At 40.7% G+C, this 20,766-nt stretch overlaps 1 protein-coding gene across 1 annotated transcript; it reads left to right on the forward strand.

Annotated features, from left to right (window-relative positions):
• Positions 1 to 1,776: 1,776 nt before the first annotated feature.
• On the forward strand, positions 1,777 to 10,995 carry cav2 (caveolin 2). The gene is made up of 3 exons (XM_061722447.1): positions 1,777 to 2,053; positions 2,343 to 2,530; positions 9,137 to 10,995. Exons 1-3 carry the CDS (start codon positions 1,904 to 1,906, stop codon positions 9,285 to 9,287), a joined length of 489 nt encoding a protein of 162 aa, XP_061578431.1. The 5' UTR covers positions 1,777 to 1,903; the 3' UTR covers positions 9,288 to 10,995.
• The last annotated feature ends 9,771 nt before the right edge of the window (positions 10,996 to 20,766 follow it).

Raw genomic sequence — 20,766 nt, forward strand, 5'->3', positions numbered from 1 at the left:
TTCCTGCTGCAACAATAAGATCCAGGGCTTTTTTAAAGTGATCATTTAATGAACTCCACTAACCACAAAGTCTTGTGGAACCTAAAAAATTGAGTTTACTGGAAGTTGTAATGTTTTTCAAAGCATCACTATTTAGAAATAAAGGAACAACATTTTTGGGGGGAAAAACTTAAAATGAAAAAATTTAATAGATAGAATAGATCTTTATTGTCATTATCACCAGGTACAACGAAATTAAAAGTGTTCTCCAGTCAGTGCATCATATATAAAATAAAATAAATAAAAAATAAATAAAATGAAATAAAAACAAATAAAATAAATATATATCTACACACATTCACCCCTCCACACATACATCAACACACGGACATTACAAGAACTTTCATCAACATACAATTATGTTTGTTATTGCCCGTTAGCTCCTGTTTTTGTTGTGGGTGATTTGATTTGATCTGATTTGATTTGATTTGAAGCTTTTATCTCAAACATGCATGCATTTATCTCAAGTGTACAAAAAAGTAAAAAAACAGAATAAAATATACATATATATATATATATATATATATATATATATATATATATATATATATATATATATATATATATATATATATATATATATATATATGTGTGTGTGTGTACGGCACTTGGGCAGACCTTGCGGATCCACCAACATGCTCGAAACGGACTGGGAATTAAGTAGCCACTTATCGAGTCCCACCCCTGAAACTTACATACATTCTTACATAAAATAAGACGAGTTTCAATAAGCTTACTTATAAAACACCCATACCTACATAAATATAGTCAAAATCAAGGCAAACAGAAGAAAAAAAAACAAACGCCCAGCATTTAGTTGTGCTACTATGTATGTATGTATGTATGTATGTATGTATGTATGTATGTATGTATGTATGTATGTATGTATGTATGTATGTATGTATGTATGTATGTATGTATGTATGTATGTATGTATGTATGTATGTATGTATGTATGTATGTATGTATGTATGTATGTATGTATGTATGTATGTATGTATGTACTAATAGAAGTAATTATAATGCATAGTATTACATTATCATTACTTTACTATAGTACTACAATATAATAGAGAACAATAGACAGCAATAACAATATACTTGAATAACTATATAAGAGTAGATATGCTATATATACATTGGTTCATATATTTAGCTCCAATTATATACATATAAATTACTATAAATCTATATATCGACATATATACATATAACTATAAATCAATAGGATATTAACAGAGATATAGATACACAAATACTGTACGTATAATACAACTCACTATATCCATATAACATATCTATATCCATAATATACATCTATATATATTAATAAATGTACATATCTACATGTTTATTCGCACCTGTATTTTGAATAGAATGTTTCTTTGTATCTTTTTTTAAATTGTGATATGTTTTGACTTTGTTTTAGCTCCATGCTCAGGTTGTTCCACAATTGTGGTTATTATCGCTGTTGGGTAAAAGCTGTGTTTGAGTCTGTTTGTCCTTGTTTTCATGAGTCTGCATCGTTTGCCAGATGACTTTTCAAACAGTTAGTGTCCGGGCCAGGTGTGAACTGTGAAGTGTATTTTATTATATTCTGGGCTTTTTTCCGAAATCCCGCAGGTTTACTGAATACCATGCCTGTGGTGTTTCCAGTTGCCATTAACCCTTGTGGGCTCGTGGCCGGGAACCAATAGCGCGCACAGTGGCGTCTGTCATCACTAAACTAAGCCGTGGAAACGAGAGTGCGCCTGTTGTGCCTGCTGGGCTCGGGCTGCTGCGGGGCGGGACGCGCCAGCCCGGCGGAGCTTGGAGCGCACAGCGCAGAGCGCAGAGCGCACGGCGCACCGCCACCAGCACCAACATGGGGCTGGAGAAGGAAAACATGGACACCAGCGTGATGATGGACCCGGAGGAGTTCAACAGATCAATACAGCCTATTTTATCGAAAAAGGGAAAGGTGTACACAGAGGACCCGGATCGGGATCCGTGCGACATCAACGCGCATTTGAAGGTAAACACCGTTCCGTGTGTGTGTGTGTGTGTGGAACAACTCTTGGAAAATGAAACTACAAAGGGGTTGCGGCTCTCCATTTGAATAAGGGCCTTTTTATCAGCTTGTTTTCTTTCTTTTCTTCTTATGTAATGAATTATTACGTCCTTATGTGATATGAATACCTGGAAATCGCCGCCTGCGCGTTAATCCATCATCGCTAAACGATTTCCTGCCTGTGTTTTGTTTCATGGGTCACTACGGGGGTTAATCATCCACCCCCCTCCTCCTGACTTTTGTGATGTGACAGGTGGGCTTTGAAGATGTCATCGCGGAGCCGCTGTCCACACACAGCTTCGACAGGGTGTGGATAGGGAGCCACGCCACCTTTGAGCTGGTCAAGTTCATCTTTTACCGAGTGCTGACGACGCTGCTGGCGGTTCCCCTGGCGTTCGTCCTGGGGCTGCTCTTCGGGCTGCTCAGCTGCATTCATATCTGGTGAGATAAAGGCTCCTGTCAACCTGCACGATTCTTGTTTGGTGCGGTTTGGAGTCCGACTCGTCTGGCAGTGGGCCCTCAAATAGTTTTTTTTAGACCACGCACAAACAGATGTACTGAAATACCTTAAAAAGGCAGAGAGCAGAACTACAGTTCCGTGCAGAAGTCCCAGCCATCTCTGTTTGTTGAGTTTTATCAAAAGGTAAATAACACCCATGTTTATTCCCAGCCTCTTTAAAGGCACGGTATGAAATAACACCGTTCCAGACCAAACCAGGGGAACACAATGTGAAAGTTGACATGTCAGCCCCTGATGTAAGCAAGACATTTTTTTATTCATTTTCAAAAAAAACAATACAATCATGCCATTGTCCAACAAATTGTATTAGTATAAATATTGGCATATGTTATCAAAAGTAGCAACTGGCATGTAACTTTATTATAAATAGTACCATGCAATTGCAACAAAATTTTAACTAACATTAGATCTTGAGAGACAATAGAGGGAATGCGCATGACGTCACAGATGTGACTTCACAGCGGGTTTCGCCCACTGAGTGGCAGAAAGACTGAGTGGCAGAAAGACTGAATGGCAGCATAAACTTTCAGTTTGAGTAACTGGAAAACATCTAAAATGGGAAAGAGCTGTTGTGCGATCGACTGTGTTCATAGATTTAGCAAGAAATCGGAGTGATCGTTTTACAGACTGACAAAAAATATGTTTAAAAAAGACAAATGTATCGCTGCAATTCGCAGAAACAACTGGATTCCAGGCACCGAAACGTGGATTTGCGGTTCCCATTTTGTATCAGGTAATGTTGGATTTTTGGGTAGTTAACGTTAAACAGTCAAATCCTAAAGTTCGGTGTCCTCATCACTTTAATTTCTACAACAAATCCTGCCTTGAAGTAGGACCAAGCATCAAGACTTTTGTATGCCTTCAAGCTTTGCTTCGTGTATTTCCCCGGCGTAGAAATTAAGTACATATAAATATCAGGAAACTTGATTCGTGGCCAAATATTAATGTCCATGGACCACTGGTTCTTGGGGTAACTGTACGGGTCACTGTCAAGTCCAACTGCCTTTAATTTAAGCCGATAATCGGCTGTTATCCCGTCTTCTCCACTAGTTGCAGCCATTTTTGCTGATGTTTTGCCACTCAGTGCGAGTAAGGGGGCTGGTCCAGTGGGGCAGTGACGTCAATGCATTCCCTCTATACAATTAGGCCATTGTGCGAAACATTTTATTTTTAGTATACATTTGGCATATATTATCAAAAGTAGCACCCAGCATTATAACTTTAGCATGCAATATTACCATGCAATTGCAACAAATGTTTAACTAACATTAGATCTTGAGAGACAGTATCAGCTGGACTGAGGCCAGAAACAGTGGCAGGCTGTTTGAGTGACGATTTGAAAAGAAAAAAAAGTAAACACTTAGGGGGCAGCTTGTGCCACAGAGAGCTAGGGGTGAGTTAAAAAGCATTTATTTATTTACAGTAAGCTGTGGTTTCATTGACGATATACACGTTAGCCCATTTCTTGCTCTCTCATTGGCTGCTTCTTCAACTGGGATTCTCCCAACAGATCCAGATTTTTAACACGCTCAGATATCTCTCAGCTGTCAGAGATATGCTTTTGAGTAGATAGATAGATAGATAGATAGATAGATAGATAGATAGATAGATAGATAGATAGATAGATAGATAGATAGATAGATAGATAGATAGATAGATAGATAGATAGATAGATAGATAGATAGATAGATAGATAGATAGATAGATAGATAGATAGATACTTAAAAGGTTTATCATAGCAACCATGGTTGCCACGCAGTAAAGTACGCCCTCTGCTACCGTAACGTACTCTTCTTCATTTGAATGTACAAACGTGGACCAGACGGTACAATGAACTTATCACCTCTTCTAGTAGTATTACAATGTTTTCCAGATAGTCACCACTCGTCAAACATGGTGAATTTATGGGTTTTACATGTCATAAAGAGGTCGATTGTACACACACGCACACACATATAAATACACTCATTGTGCACCTAGGACGTCAGCTGGTGAGTGTATATGTACACATACATTCACTTCATGGATTTTTGAATATTTAAAGTGTAAATCTCACTTACAGAAGCTTAAAAATAACATAAATCGAACGTTAAACTGACTTTTATTGTGACTACATAGTCACAAACATGTCCACATGACACAGAAACCTATTCTGGGGTTGAAAACCAAAGTTTAAACCACAGTAAAAGCCTCTTTAACGAGCAGCGTGTGAACTGTCCTCGGGCTCCGAACACGCCTGCCGTCTCTCCCGGCAAACACGGGCCCACGTTGTTTTTACATTATCACGTGCAGCGGAGCGAGGAAACAGGTTTATTTTTATTTCTCTTTCAGATTTTTGCTTTTATACTCGTTTGTTTGGATAATTATGTCACCGAGGAGCAGGTGTTTCCTGGTCTACAACCAAATCCTGCGAGCGCATTCCCAACCACAACACAGAAGGTTTATGTTTTAGCACTCGATGAAAACTGCTTTCTAAGCTCACATGTGAGTAATCAGGGGGATGTAGTAGTGCCTTCCACCTCACGCAGTCCGAGATCAGGTTTTTATTGATAATTGATAGAAGACTGAGCTGTGACACAGTGGCGATCAATTCACCAGGAACGTCAGGGTGGAAGATTACACCGAAAGGTGCTGCTTCAAAGGAAGTCGTCGCAATCACAATCTCAAAATACACTGAACCCATTATTATATTATCTGAGGAGATGCAACAGAAGCAGACGAGATTAGTGAACGACCACATGTGGAGTTTAAAACGAATGCTCCCACTAAGAACTGACAGATTGGATTTTACGAGGTTATCAATGTATTTTGTGCTTAAAGCTAAAGCTAAAAGTCTGAAATGAGAGAAACACAAGAAAACACACAACGGGCACACAAACCTTTGGAATATGCAAGGGAGAAAAAAACTAAAACGGAAACAGCCAGATACACAAACAGCAACCATTCCAGGTCTCTAAAACTAAATCAGGACTTAGGCTAAAGTTTTCTTTAATATCTAGAATAGATTTTATTCAGAGGTTTGAACAAGGATTTGAATGGTGTCTCCTTTGCACGGATCCTTTCTCCCGTAAAAGTACTTTGAAAACAATATACAATCTCAAGATCTGTCCATTTGAATACAGTTTATTTGTGAACTGTGACGTCTGTCGTCTATAGCCCCTTTCACACAGCCAGTTCGAGGCGGGAACGTTGCGCCTTTAAGCCGCCTCGCTGTTCTGTGTGAAAGTCACGGAGGCGGAATGGGGGGGCCAAGTGGCCCCACCAATAAGCCGGCAGCGGAGGTAGTCACAGAGCCGAAACGGGGTCTGTGTGAATGACACAGCCGGCATGCCGGCATGCCACTAGACGCTGACGCTGTCGTCACGCCTCTGATTGCGGAACGCCGGCATGCTGTGTGAATTTACAGACGGGAGCGGCGTTATGCTGGCGTTGTATGGTTCTGTGTGAACCAACAAAGGCGGCGTATTGGCAGGACTTCTTTACACCAATATTGCGGAATCTCTGTGTGAAAGGGGCTTATGCTGCTTCTGCAAAATCTGCTGAGTTGAATTCAAGCAGAAACAGCCGTTCCAGTCTGGGTTTGCAGTGCCGGTGGACAAAATCGAAATCCTTATTTGTGTCATAATAAGGGGTCACATGACCAGGTCGTGTGGCCAATGCTCAACTTTGACCTTTTTTAAAAAGTACCTGTTCATAATCAGGAAAACTGGTCGTACACTGGCATCGGATCGTTGCTGCAGGGCCAGTTACATCGGGGGCAAAGACGGGATTACTGTCAGCAATCATATCATATGTAGGGAGCTATTTGAGGAGAGACTAATGACAAGTAATAAAGGAATGATTTAATCAAAGAATGGACCTTTAAACCGAGCACCAGTGGTCAGTGGAGAGGACTTTCTCCTTGCACTGTTGTCATTGACAACAGCAGTAGAAGAACAGCTGTCGGGGGATTTAAATTCAGCACTCAGTGTTTGTGAACGTCGTTTGATGCACTGCGGGAAGCAGCGCCGCCTCCTAGGTGCGTAATTTAAACCGTAGGATTTGTTTGGCCCCTGATTGGCCCCACGTATGGTCATTCTCTCATTTTCACCTCCACCTTTACTTATTCGGCTCCTCCATTCACCACTGCTGGGATGTTCGCAGCTCCTGCAGCTACATCACTGTTGGTGCGTGACACGGTGACGTAGGCAAAGGCCGCCAGAGACGGCCCGGATGAGAGTCTGACTTTACTTTTACTTTTAGACAATTCCTAAAAGAAATATTCCTTCTAATGAAATTGAACTTGATATTTAAAATGAAACAGTCATTTGTGCTTCTGTAAAGGGAATTTTGGCATCTTCATTACACTGGTGTAGGCTCTCGGTCATCCAAAGGCAACTGGACTATTTCCGGGATAGTCTGTAGTGTTTCAAGGCTTTTTTGAGTTTGCATCCTCATTTACAACCAATTTTGATCTTTTAAGTTTTGAAGTATCAGTCACTGGATAAATCCCGTTTGCAGCAACATTTGTAAATGTCCCGTAGTATTTGGAAAAGCCTGTTATGATAGCAAAGAGCATTCACAAACACCAAATATACCCCTTTTCCACCAAACGGGTTCCAGGGCTGGTTCTGGTTCTGGTTCTGGTTCTGGTTCTGGTTCTGGTTCTGGTTCTGGTTCTGGTTCTGGGCCAGTGCTGAGTCTGGAACCAGGCTTTCTACCACAGAAACCCCACACATTCCCCTTTTCCACCAAACCGGTTCCAGGGCTGGTTCTGGAACCTTTTGGAACCGGGCTTTTTGTTTCCACTGACAAAGAATTGTATCCAGGCCAGAAAGACCTGGTTCCAAGGTAGCACCAACTCTTTGCTGGTCTAGAGGAAAGAACCGCTTACGTAAGTGGAAGGGGTGGAGTTAATAAGACCAACTACAACTGGGAGACGGAGACATTTTCAACTAAGAATGAATCTGGATGCAGCAAAGCATCATGGGTCTGAGGAGGAGACAACCTGTCTGTTAGAGATGTGTCCACGGAGGAGATACGTGGAGCAAGTCCTATTATAGCAGATATATTGTTGTGCTTCAACTTTCACACCAATGTAAACACAGCGACATAGGTTTGCAGTGACGTAATGATGTGGCTACCCTTAGATATGGAAAAGCAAACCAATTCTCAGCTGGTTCGCAAGTTGAACAACTTGCAAACCAGCACCAGCCCAGAACCAGCTCTGTCTTTTAACATTTTCTTTTACATGTTGGTTTGGTGGTCTATCTATGAAAGACAAGAAGTGTTTGAATGACATTGTCAGAGTTTGCTCTAAAATTACTGGAGTCCAGCTTAAAGACCTCTGCTCTCTCTGGAAAGCACGGGTGGTGCAGAAAGCAGACAGGATACTCTCCCACCCTGATCATGCTCTGGCCAGTCTCTTTGTAATTATGCCCTCAGGTCGGCGGTATTATGTGCCGGTGCGGAAAACAAACCGCTATGCAAATTCCTTTATTCCATCTGCCATAAGGCTGCTAAATGCACAATGACTCTTGAAGTTATCTTGCCATGAACTATTGTAAACTATGAACCATGAAATATTTGCATCCTGCTCTGCTGTGCTATCACTGGTTGTGGTTGTGGTTGTTGTTGCTGATGTGATCGTGGATATTGGCTGTTTGGTGTATTGTGTTTTGTTGCTATGGACAGGCCGACTGTAGAAATGAATTGCCCTTTGGGACTAATAAAGTATTCTGAATCTGAATCTGAATCTGGAACCGGTTTGGTGGAAAAGGGGTAATATTTACCACAACCTAAGAACACTAAAGTGAAGTTCCTCATTGGAACTCATGTAACAGCGTTACGCTTTGGATGTGGAAGGGGAAAGAACTGGCGGCCATGCTGGCCAATCCCTCCCATCCACTGCACATGGAGGTGATGGGGATGAGGAGCAAATTCAGCGACAGATTTGTCCTCCCCCGTCCGACCACAAAGAGATTTGGATAGTTTTTTATTCCAGCTGCACTCCGACTCTACAACCAGGACCTGCAGGCACGGGGAGACCTGGAGCTGGAGTTGATAGGCTAACTGACTTAGACTCTTATCTGCACATGTTGCACTTTGGCAAACAACTACCAGCACTTCCTGTTTGTTGGACCAGCGGGTCTTTGTTGGACCAGGGTGTTTATATGTATCGTTGCATTGTAGACTGTTTTTCTGTTTGTCTTTCTCTTTTGAATGTCATTAGCTGTTTGCCAACTAATTTTCCCCAGAGGGGGCAATAAAGGTTTCAATCAATCAATCAATCAATCAATCAATCAAGTAAAACCAGAACAAGTGGGCCAACATCAGAACCTGGTTCAAAAGGGTTGAGATTGTGACCAAATTAGCAAAGTTGGGACAGAAATGTGTTTAACCTATGTTGTTTTTTGGTTCCTCCACACAAGTCTGACAAATCTGCCAGACTGTCCCTCCTCTTCTGGATTTAGTGTCGGATTGTTTAAAGACTAATTAACAAACCGAGTTTGTCCTTAAACGGCCCTCTGTTGTCTTTGTCTCCCCAGGCTGGTGATGCCGGCCATCCAGAGCTTAATGATGCTCCTGCCGTCGGTGCAGTTGTTATGGACGAGTCTGATGGACGCCTTCATTACGCCGTTGTTCCTCAGCATGGGAAAGTTCCTGTCCTCCGTACGGGTGCAGACTACAGAAAATTGAAGCGGATATCTCTCTGTCCCTGCGAAGATGGAAGCGTTGAGTCGATGCAAAGCAGCTGGACCGATTCCTGCGGCACACACAAGCTCCTTTCAAGTATAATATGCAAGTCAAAAAGTACAGAGTAATTCTTCCATGATTACACATAACTGGAGATGGTTATGGGACACTTGAAAATCCATTTGGCAGATATTTAAAGATATTTAAGTTAAGCTTTCAACGAATTAAAAGTACAGACGAGATGAACCAGGTACCAGGTAAATGTCCTGCAAGTCAACAAACTGAATCTTTAATTCATGTTTGTTTCAGGGTGCTTTCACACTTTCAGCCTTCAATCCACCTTAAACAAACTTCACACAATCACAGGCGGGTGCAGACCCAAAGAACTGGACGAGACCCTGAAAGAGGTTGTTTCAGTCCAAATCAGTTGGCTCATTTTCATGCAATGCAAAAGAAAAAATAGTTTCTAGAAAAAGTAAAGACAAAACAACTTTGTTGTACTTTTTGTTTTAGGAATATTGGGCTTATTTCTAGAGCGGCTGATTTTGCAGTGTAGTGAAAAAGCTAACAGGACCAAAGGCCTGGAATCTCGTAATTTGGGGCGTTACGTTTGAGATAAACTTTCATTTCTCCAGGAGTAACATTAAGTTAAAACTTTAAACCTTTTGTTGTCGCACCTTTGCTGAAACATTCCTCTACATTTATACCAATGCTTCACTTATGTTCCACTACGCAGCATCTTCTTGTATTTCTGCGCTGATGGAAAGTGTCCAACCGCATCTCCCGGGAAAGGGATCCCTCTCCCATTCACAGCCATTTTCACTTGAACAAAACATAACAATCTGATTGCAACAGTGGCTGCCGGTTATAATAACCAAGATGGCTGCAGAATTGCTAATGACGCCTTGGATCAACAACTTTTTACAACTTTCATTCACTGCAGACTTTTGGGATGCGTTTTTGTCGGTTCCTGTCTGGTTCTCTGATTGGTTGTCTGTCTCTCTGATGGCGACCAGAGGCACTTTCTTCTTTCTTTTCTTCTTCTTCTAGTAAAAATCCAGAGGAACCAGATAACTGGTTATTTGTATCAAAGAGGAAAAGAATGAGGGGGGCCAGGACACCAGTAGGTGGGGAGGACGCTATCATGATCTTGGGATTGGGAGTCTGAGTCTTGCTCATGTCTTCATCTTTTTTTGATCTTAGGCGCTCTTTTGCTTTTGGACACTTGTTTTCCTCTGGTGTCCCGCTTCCTTTGACCTTCTTGATTGTCTCCACCTGTGTCTCTTAGCCCTTGAGTATCAGTCCTTAGCCTCGTCTCTTCCCCTGCTAGTCCCTTTCTCCACCCATTCATCTGGGATTCAACCCCTACTTTCTCATTGTGTCGCCTGCTGATTTGGTTTTGTTTAGTTTTTTGGTCTTTGGATATCCTGCTTTGGCACCATTTTTAGTTTCAATTAAAATACTTTATCCCTGATTACTCCAACCACCTGGCCTCCTTTATCGGGGTTCCCTACCCCATAATCATGACATATAGGTACACACTTACTAGGGCTGGGCGATATGGACCAAAAGTCATATCTCGATATTTTCTAGCTAAATGGCGATACTCGATATATATCTCGATATTTTTTCTGTGCCATAATTGGGGTTTCCCCCAAAGCATTATAGCATAGCATCTCTGTTAGCTTCATTTTTTTCTGAGGCAAACCCTTAAAAAAACAGTCAGTTTTAATACAAAGCCTCGTGCCAAATATCACACAGTTTCCTTTATTAACAGAGGTCTGCACAATATCAAAATGCATAAAACAAATGAAATAAAAATAAACTGCCTGCATATATAGAATAAAAATGCTTCTTGAATAAAATAAAACAAATATCCCTTTCCTGCATAACAATTAAATTAAAATACACTGTACAATTAATACAGTGTAGACAGTAACAGGCAGACTTTTCCACTGAGGTTGACAGTTGTGCAAATAACAAAACATTTGTGCAAATCTCAAATAAAACATTCACGTCAATTTGTCACAAAATGAGCTATATCAAAATCATAAAAAAAAAAAAAAAAAAAAAAAATTAAACCGATATAAACGATATTGTCTCGTACCATATCGTGTTTAAAAATATATCGATATATATTAAAATCTCGATATATCGCCCAGCCCTAACACTTACACTGTAGGTACACTCAGATGTTGGTATTTTTTTTAAAGAAACCAAACCATGGAATAAATCTCCAAGTTTATAAACTCACCAAGTGATTCAGACCCGAACAACCAAAGTAAAGTGTGAAAGCACCCCACGACATCCTGAAGAGCTCATGTTCACCACCAAGACACTGTTTTGTGACCATAAAGAAGCTTTTGTTATTGTGTGACTGATCATCATTTCTTTGTTAAAGTTAAAGTATTGCTAATGTGCTGACAGATGTTATATTTCTGCTTCTTAAATACAGTATATATTTGTATATATTGCAGAGCATTCGGCTACAAGTCGGATGTAATAAACTGAATCGGAGCTGGTAGTTTGTGAGAGAGTTTGGAGATGAAATGCTGAGACGCAGCTTGTTGCACATTTGCAAGCTTAAGTTACTGATATTTGCTGCGTTGTTATCACAGTGCATCGGCGATAATATTGATATTTGCTTTTATTTAAGTATGTCAGACGAGACAAGATCACAGCTCGCCTGGAGGAGGGTTGGGTTGACCTTATTGGCTTCGTGAGGAGGACGCGCCACGTTTTCGGGCCGTGTTTGACTCTCGGCTTGAACCGACTCCGCTGCATGCATTACTCTCCTGTTTGTGGTTCGCTGCGGAGCAGACGGAGAGCCACAGGTGAACAAAGGGAGCTGACCCCTCTGCTGAATGCAGTTAATCCGGAGCCGGCCCAGATGTTCGTCCAACCGGTTTCTCTTAACTCGCTGCTCCGTAAGCGGCTGAGCTCGAACACCGAGCCTCACTCAGGTGATGCACCAGTCGATGCTTTGAGTTCACCTGTGAAGCCTCGCGTTCGGTTTTGCAGTTCTCTGAGTGCCGTGTGTGGCACCATTAACCTCAGATCAGCCCAACGACTCATTCTGCAAATGTCACGCCTGCTTTTTGACAAAAAAGATCCATCTATGAGTGAAAGAGGGTAAAAAGGTTGGGTTTTCTGACTCTGTGGCATCCTCATTTTGGAAGCCGAACGTGTGTTTTGTGACCAAAATAAAGACAAGTTTTCCTCAAGTTCAGTCTCCTGTGCTGTGTGCATGTAAATGTTCTTCCTTCTCCGTCGGCGTCGGAGGTTACTGTGGCTGTGAAATCCAGCTTGCTGCCAAAAGGGGTCTCATAAATCACTTTGTTTAAATTGCTTACGACACTTTCTCATAGCAATATGAGCTATGAGTCGATGGAACAGCCCTCGAGGCTTCGCTGTTGGACTTGCAGGCCTGCACAGCATTTTTCCCTCCTCTGCCGTTTACTTTAGGTGTCTTCACTGGTTATTATCTCTAAAGTTATTATCTCTGATATTCTTTATCACATCTGTCACCCCAAGGTCGTCCCTATAGCGTCTCCCATCGAGTACAGGACACGACCGGCTTGTCGGCGACAACTGAGGGCGCGTTTCTCAGCTGCATACCAGCGTTAACTGTCACTAACGTCTCTAATCTGGAGTTTTAGAAACAGCGGCACAAAGCTGTATAACAGGCCAACAAAAAAGCTTTCTCACTCTGCAGCTCGCGGCGAACTTGCACCCGTTTACAGAAATAGCAGCAAAGGAGTGTCAGGAATATTGATGCTCACAATAAACTTTGACCCTCTGCTGTCAGACTGGTATGTGCTTCTTCTTTTCTCTTTTTTTTTTTTCAAATTTCCCAAATGTAGAAAATTGCACAATTATGAGCACAAAGTGCCCTGATGCTTAAAAAAAGAACTGGAAACAATGAAATGCTCACCAGCTGACCCAGTCCCGTGACAACATCATCCCAACAATCAGGGAACAACAAAACAAAACGTCCACAATCACTCGCTTGAGCTGATAACGGCAGATAATGAAGCCCTTTTGTTTTATTGGTTTGTTGTTGCTGATTTTTGCTCTGCTTCAAAAGGACCTGGACAAGCGTGTGACTGTTATTACCTAATTATTCTGAGAAATCTGTCCTTCCATCCTCCCTTCAGACCCACAGCAGATTTGAGACGAGGGTGTACTCGTGGGGCCTTCAACAAGCCAACGCTTGGATAATTACTCCTGGACTTAAGGGTTCTGGGGGGTTTTCAAAGCTGGTTCTGGTGGTGGTCCAGGCTCAGTGAGTCTGTCTGAGAGGCAGCAGGTCAACTGGAGGGGTTGCTTGTTAAGAGGAGATGCTTTTCCACAGCTAGACGTCTTTCTTGGACCCTTCCAGGTCAACTTATAGCAAGCGACGGCGACAGCAAGCCGTTTAACACCACAACCTGTCACTCAAGAAGCCCCGCCCCTAATTAAGCATCATTCATTTAAACTGAGGATTTTAGGCAAGGCAAATTTATTTGTATAGCACAATTCAACACAAGGTAATTCTAAGTGCTTTACATCAACATTAAAATTGGCAAGACACAATTAAACAGTAAATAACAAATAAAATGAAATAAAATGATAAGAAAAGAGGTCAAATAATAAAAAGCACAAGTTGTTAGAAAGTAATGGCAGTAGAGTACAGCAGGTACATCTCATTCTTAAAATGGCACGAATTACGTTTCTATACGGTCAAAACGTACAAAGACCGGGTCAAATACAGTATTACAAAAGTAATCTGTAACAATTCGTACTGTGAATTAAAATTATTTGACAATTCTATGCCACAATGCCTGTTTCCAGGTCTTATTTCGCACAACTGAGGAGAATTACGTTTCTATATGGTCAAAACGTACAAAGACCAGGTCAAATACAGTATTACAAAAGCTTTACTAAAACTTTACCAGCTGTCATAGACGTCAGCTCTAGCAATGGAGACCAAGACATTTGTTGAAATAGGCTCATTTCTGCTGCAGGGGGTCAAGGTAGGTTGACTCGTATATGGAGCCAGCTCCCAGTGGTCAGTGGTCAGTGATCAAGGAACTGCAGTTTTCTTCACTTCCTGGTTCCGTTCCTACGAGAAAGCCGGACGTTGCTCCTTCTCACCACGCTGTTCCAGTATTTGTCACAGCTACTGCTGCGTGGTTCAATCGAAAACCCCGGTAGATATATTTAAACTGCTTCATCGTAAAACAACAGCCAGGAAGCCTGACCTTGCTGCAACGTGGATGCTGCTAAGTAACAAAGTGATGCATGTAAATATTTATGATCTTGTGATTAATCAGATTAACCAATACCAAGTTGCTGTTGTGTTCAGGGTCATCAAAGTTTCCCCCCAATTCCAAAAAAGTGCACAAATAAATTTGATATTCTATAAAACTTGTCAGAATAATGTTTTTTTAAGCAAAATTATCTCCGCCAGTAGGGTTAGAAAAAATGTTCTTCACCAACAAAATAGTCTGAAGTAGTCCTCGAGTTTTCTTGAAACAAGGCTTTTTAACTTTACTGAATGAGTTTTTGCAGCGTGAGAGATTAGGAGTTGAGTCTGCCCCTCCAGAAGAAGCTGAATGCCCTTTAACCCCACCTCCCAGCTTCCTGTGCTTAGGGGTGAGCGTGATAAGATGATCTATACTTCATGTGACCCTCAACATGAGTGAAGAATGAGGTAGAAGTAAAACTAAGATCAAAATCTGAGTGATCCAGTATCTGAAACAAAGAGTTCAAAAAGTCTTCTCAAAGAGTTTCTGCGGATCAGCTGGTAACCCTGAGTAAACCAACAAGCAACTGAATCTTAATAAAAATGATTTTAAAATCCAGACACATTATCCACATAATTCACCAATATATAATACTTTTTTTCTAACATCTAAAACTGTTTGCATTCATTAAACACTTTCTAAAACCACTGAACAGAGACGGAACCTAGGAAACCTAGATTTTACTACCGTTTATCCTGCATCACAGCTGTTATTTTATGAGTAAATAAATAATGTAGCCGCCTTACCAATTCAGCAAACTGATGTGGATGGTTTTATACGCTACAAGACCACCAACGTGCATCAATTTAAATGTGGACAAGTTCAACTTTACTCAATTCAAGTCACATTTGTTTATAAAGCACTTAAAAAAACAACAACAGCTGACAAGTGCTGGACAAGCGAAAGGAAAACAAAAATAGAACTGGACAACGTGAAACATAAAACACATAAATAAAATCTAACAATCATGGTGAGTTAAATGCTAGTGAATAAAAATGAGATTTAAAAACAGCCATATGGAGCCAAGTGCAGCGGCAGCTCGGTCCAGAACCAGGACCGGTACTGCAGAGGCCCGGACCCCCCTGCTCTGTAGCCTGGAGTTGGTCAGCTGACCTGAGAGCCCTTGGTCTCAAACTATTTGTGTTTGATTTAATGTTTTGGTGCATCTGCATGTGTCTGTATTTAATTACAGTTTTGTGTTCATAACGGCCTTGTTTGAATAAATATATGAATAATATTTGCATATTGTTGTGATTGATTAAGCATCAGGTCAATTTCAGTGATGCTGATATACGGTGTAATCTGATTACTATCATGGTAAATAATTTACCGGTAATTTCAAGTTGATAATTGTGTCATTAATATTTAAGAGAAGATTTTCTCCAAATTAATCTCCAATTTAAATCCGATTTACTATTCATTCCTTTTCTGAGGTGGAGGGGGGTGTTGGAGCTGGTTATTCTGCTAGAGGACTTTGGGACTAGTTAGTAGTCGTGTCAATCCTTAAAAGCACTGGAGTCAATCCTCCAATAGTGTAGAAATAGCGGTAGTGCAGTCGCCACACATATCTGATCTCAGCTGATGGATGGAAACATTTATAGTGATTCAACATCATCATCCACTTCTCTGTGTTATTGAGCTGCAGTTGAATAAAACCTCATATGGAAACTAGCTGAACCAGGATGGAGCTGATGTTCTACAATCACACATGATGATGGAATAACTAGGTTTCTCTTAGTCTCAGTCTTGAGCTGAACTAGTCTTGATCTTGATATTCTCTGGTCTCGGTTGTGTTTATTTGTTTATTTAAAAGGATCCCCATTAGCTGACGCCAAAATGAAAGCTAATCTTCTTGGGGTCCAGACAATAAAATACAAAATCAAACATACAAACTCAATTCATAAAGTACGTAAAAAAAATGAAAATAAAATTACAAATAAGAAACAAAGAAAAATATCATACAAATCGTATATATTTTGATGGATTGACCTCACTCAATCAGATACGTTATATGATGTTAATATCATAACAACAAATACGGTCTTAGTTTTCCTTTCAAATCAGCCTTTCTTTTGATGTCACAAATCTCACCTGGAAGGCTGTTCCAATATGTAACTGATCTAGTACTGTCCTCTTCATAGAGTCAGACTTAGGTAAGGGTAACATGATCCCACCACTATTCGCCCCTCGAGTGTTATATGAATGAATATTTGAAATTTATGTGTCTGAGTGTTAATAATTCTATGGAAATATGTAAGTACATTGGTAGATATCCTATCCTAAACCCTCAGACAGGAGAGACATTCATGCATTTCTGCAACACTTGTTCTTGGAGAACAACCAAGAACAAGTCTTGCAGCCTTCTTTTGAGCCACTTGTAGTTTTTTTAGAAGACTGTTCGATGCAGCAGACCAAACAACTGAACAGTAATCTGAATGACACAAAGCCAATGAACTAACAACTTGACAAAACAAATGTGTGTTGAGAAATGGTGCACATTTACGCCTTACGACAACAGCTCTGCCCATTTTGGCAACAACTTTGTGGATGTGATCAAACCATGACAATGTACAATCCAGCCAAAATCCAAGAAGCTTCACAGTTTTTACTTGCTGAATTGTTTGACTATCTATTTATATATTCATTTTAGGATTATCAGATAATCTATCGCTAGAACCAAACATCATGCTCTTTGTTTTTGATGTATTAAGAATCATTTTATTTGTTTTGATCCAATTATATAATATGCTGATCTCACAAGACAGAACCTGATTAAGCTCTGAACATGTGGGGGCTGCAAAATAAAGAGTAGAATCATCAGCAAACATAGTCAATTTAGCCTTACTGAGTACATACGGCATATCATTTGTAAAAATTGAAAATAAAAGAGGTCCCAAACCACTACCCTGGGGGACTCCGCAGTCCAGGGACTTACTATCAGATAAAGCACCATTAAATAGCACCACAGGTAGCTTTTAAACCACTGAATTGCAGAGAAATTAAAACCATAACTAATAATTTTGGAGTGTCTTGGTCTCAGTTTAGGAGGTCTTGACTACAAGTCTACAGCAGTGTAGCCGGTTTATTGTTGTTGAATTGTTGTTGTCCCAAGATGTTATATGTTATTGAGGTTTGTTTGCACAGATACTTCTCAGGAAACGTTATCTCATTGTACTGTGTATGTGGCTGGAATGACAATAAACCCCTCTTGAATCTTGAATCTCTTCCAGGAGCACCTCCTAACCCAACACTTGTACCTCACTAACCTTTTAAAACGTGCCTTCATGCACTCATAACTGCACTCGTTTACTGTTGCTTGATTATTTTCCTCCGGTTGACCCATGTAAAGGTGTCCGATGATTTCAGTAATCATGTGTTTTGAAACCCATCCTGTCCACCTTGGTTATTATTCAATGCACAATTCTTCACAATGGTTTGTAACAAAGGAGGAGGAGAAGGAGGAAGCTGTCATGGCCATCAGGAGGTATTATTTATAAGTCGTCTGCAGGTGTTGACAGGCACGAACGCCTCCCCATCCTGACTAAACACTGAACACTTGTTCGGGTTGTGAGCCCTATCAAGGCGGGGCACTCAGAGCTTTGTGATTAGCTGAGCGACGACACCCGGACAACAGACAACAACCCACGGATCAAACCTGAATCAGGCTGTTTCATCCAGGAAGAATCAGAGGGTGTGTCTGCAGGTTTGTACCTGCTTTCTGGTGACTGGCTTCTCACATTGTCTTCTCTGATAGATATCTTTAGTTTACACCTCTCAGTGACCTGAGTCTGGAACTAGAAGAGACAACGTCACAGAAGGAGATGTGAAACATTCAACAGCACTGAGACTTCGATTTCTCTCAACCAATCAAGAGATGGCGTCGTAAATGACAGGAGGAGTTCAGGACTCCCACTTTAAGAGCTTGTTTTGAGTTTCAAGTTTCAAGCTTTATAGAGGGTATGCATTGACGTCACTTCCCCACGTGACCACGCCCCCTTACTCGCACTGAGTGGCAAAAATGGCTGCAACTAGTGGAGAAACTGTGGAAAAGATGGGATAACAGCTGATTATCGGTTTAAATTAAAGGCAGTTGGACTTGACAGTGATTACCCGTTACAGTTATCTGAAGAACCAGTGGTCCATGGACATTAATATTTGGCCACGAATCCAGTTTCCTGATATTTATATGTACTTAATTTTTACGCCGGGGAAATATACGAAGCAAAGCTTGAAGGCAGACAAAAGTCTTGACGCTTGGTCCTACTTCAAGGCAGGATTTGTTGGTGAAATTAAAGTGATGAGGACACCGAACTTTATGATTAGACCGCTTAACGTTAGCTACCCAAAAATCCAACATTACCTGATACAAAATGGGAACCGCAAATCCACGTTTCGGTGCCTGGAATCCAGTTGTTTCTGTGAATTGCAGCGATCCATTTGTCTCTCTTAAACTTATTTTTCGGCAGTCTGTAAAACGATAACTACGATTTCTTGCTAAATCTATGAGTACAGTCGATCGCACAACAGCTCTTTCCCATTTTAGATGTTTTCCAGTTGCTCAAACTGAAAGTTTACGCTGCCACTCAGTCTTTCTGCCACTCAGTGGGCGTAACCCGCTGTGAAGTTGCATCTGTGACGTCATGCGCATTCACTCAATTGTCAGATATGCTATATAGACATACGGCAAAAATAAAATTACAGTCCTCTCTGACCCACGGTGCAAAGTACAAGAAATAAAATAGAATAAAATAAACAGTCCACAATTAAAGTGACATAACATAAACTTGAATATTTACAGGAGTGTTACATGATAGACTTGTAGTCAAGACTGACAAAAACAAGACCAGAGAGTATCAAAACCAAGACTAGTTCAGCTCAAGACCGAGACAAAAAACAAATTTCCTGATCCTGCGTGATTGTAGAACATCAGCTCCATCCTGGTTCAGCTGCTTAGTTTCCATATGAGGTTTATTCAACTGCAGCTCAATAACACAGAGAAGTGGATGATGATGTTGAACTCACTATAAATCTTTTCATCCATCAGCTGAGATCAGATATGTGTGGCGACTGCACTACCGCTATTTCTACACTATTGGAGGATCGACTCCAGAGCTTTTAAGGATTGACACGACTACTAACTAGTCCCAAAGTCCTCTAGCAGAATAACCAGCTCCAACACCCCCCTCCACCTCAGAAAAGTAATGAATAGTAAATGTTACTGATTTAAATTGGACTTACGTTAATTTGGAGATGAAACCTGAATTTTAAATATTAAAGATACAATTATCGAATTGAATTTGCATTATTTACCATTATAGTAATCAGATTACACCGTATACAAGCATCACTGAAATGGCATAGACCTGATGCTTAATCAATCACAACAATATGCAAATATTATTCATATATTTATTCAAACAAGGCCGTTGTTAACACAAAACTGTAAATAAATACAGACACACATGCAAAACATTAAATCAGATGCAAAATACAAATAGTTTACAAAATTGTACATTAACAAGAGGAAGAACTGGTCACCAGATTCTGTCACCTTGGTGAGCAACGATATCTCAGTTATCCGAGTCCGAGACAAGACCAAGACCACAAAAAAGTGATCTTGAGAACTACAAGTCTATTACATGATGAAATAAAATAGGAAATAAATATATTTTGAATAACTATATAAAACAGGTGAGGTAGTGCAAATAAAGGAAAGTGAAATGTGCAGTCCCATGAGTACTTGAGGGGGGGTACAGTACTAATCCGTAGTAGGGGGCAGAGGACGGAGCAGGGAGGGAGTTGAGTCTCCTGACAGCCTGCTGGAAGAAAGCTTGTGACTTGACTTGGGCTTGAGGCCTGCAGACTTGCACCCGGGACTCGTGCCATGATTCAGACTTGTAGCCCTCAGATTTTATTTCCTTTTATGTACTAAACCATCAAAATTTAAATTCCAATGTTAAATGAGCAGGAGATTCTGACACGCGTTTATTTAATCTCCAAGTGTTTTACCTGAGGATGTGATGTCAGCAGCAGCACATCTGGACCACATGTTTTTGTGTTTTTATTTCATTGGATTCGTCTTTATTCATTCGTTTATTCACTTTTGTCCCGTAGTTGTGTCTGATTCATTTGTATTTAAGTTTTTATGTCTTTTACTTCGTCTCACTAACGTTTTAACCTTCATGCTGTTTTAA

Source organism: Cololabis saira, chromosome 5, assembly GCF_033807715.1.
Source record: "Cololabis saira isolate AMF1-May2022 chromosome 5, fColSai1.1, whole genome shotgun sequence".
NCBI classification, from domain to species: domain Eukaryota; kingdom Metazoa; phylum Chordata; class Actinopteri; order Beloniformes; family Belonidae; genus Cololabis; species Cololabis saira.

What these genes read in the sequence shown, in the direction of transcription:
- cav2 (XM_061722447.1), top strand. Translation starts at nt 1,904, where the DNA reads ATGGGGCTGGAGAAGGAAAACATGGACACCAGCGTGATGATGGACCCG. An exon ending in ACATCAACGCGCATTTGAAG is followed by an intron (nt 2,054 to 2,342) that starts GTAAACACCGTT and finishes GTGATGTGACAG; the next exon opens with GTGGGCTTTGAAGATGTCAT. An exon ending in CTCAGCTGCATTCATATCTG is followed by an intron (nt 2,531 to 9,136) that starts GTGAGATAAAGG and finishes TTGTCTCCCCAG; the next exon opens with GCTGGTGATGCCGGCCATCC.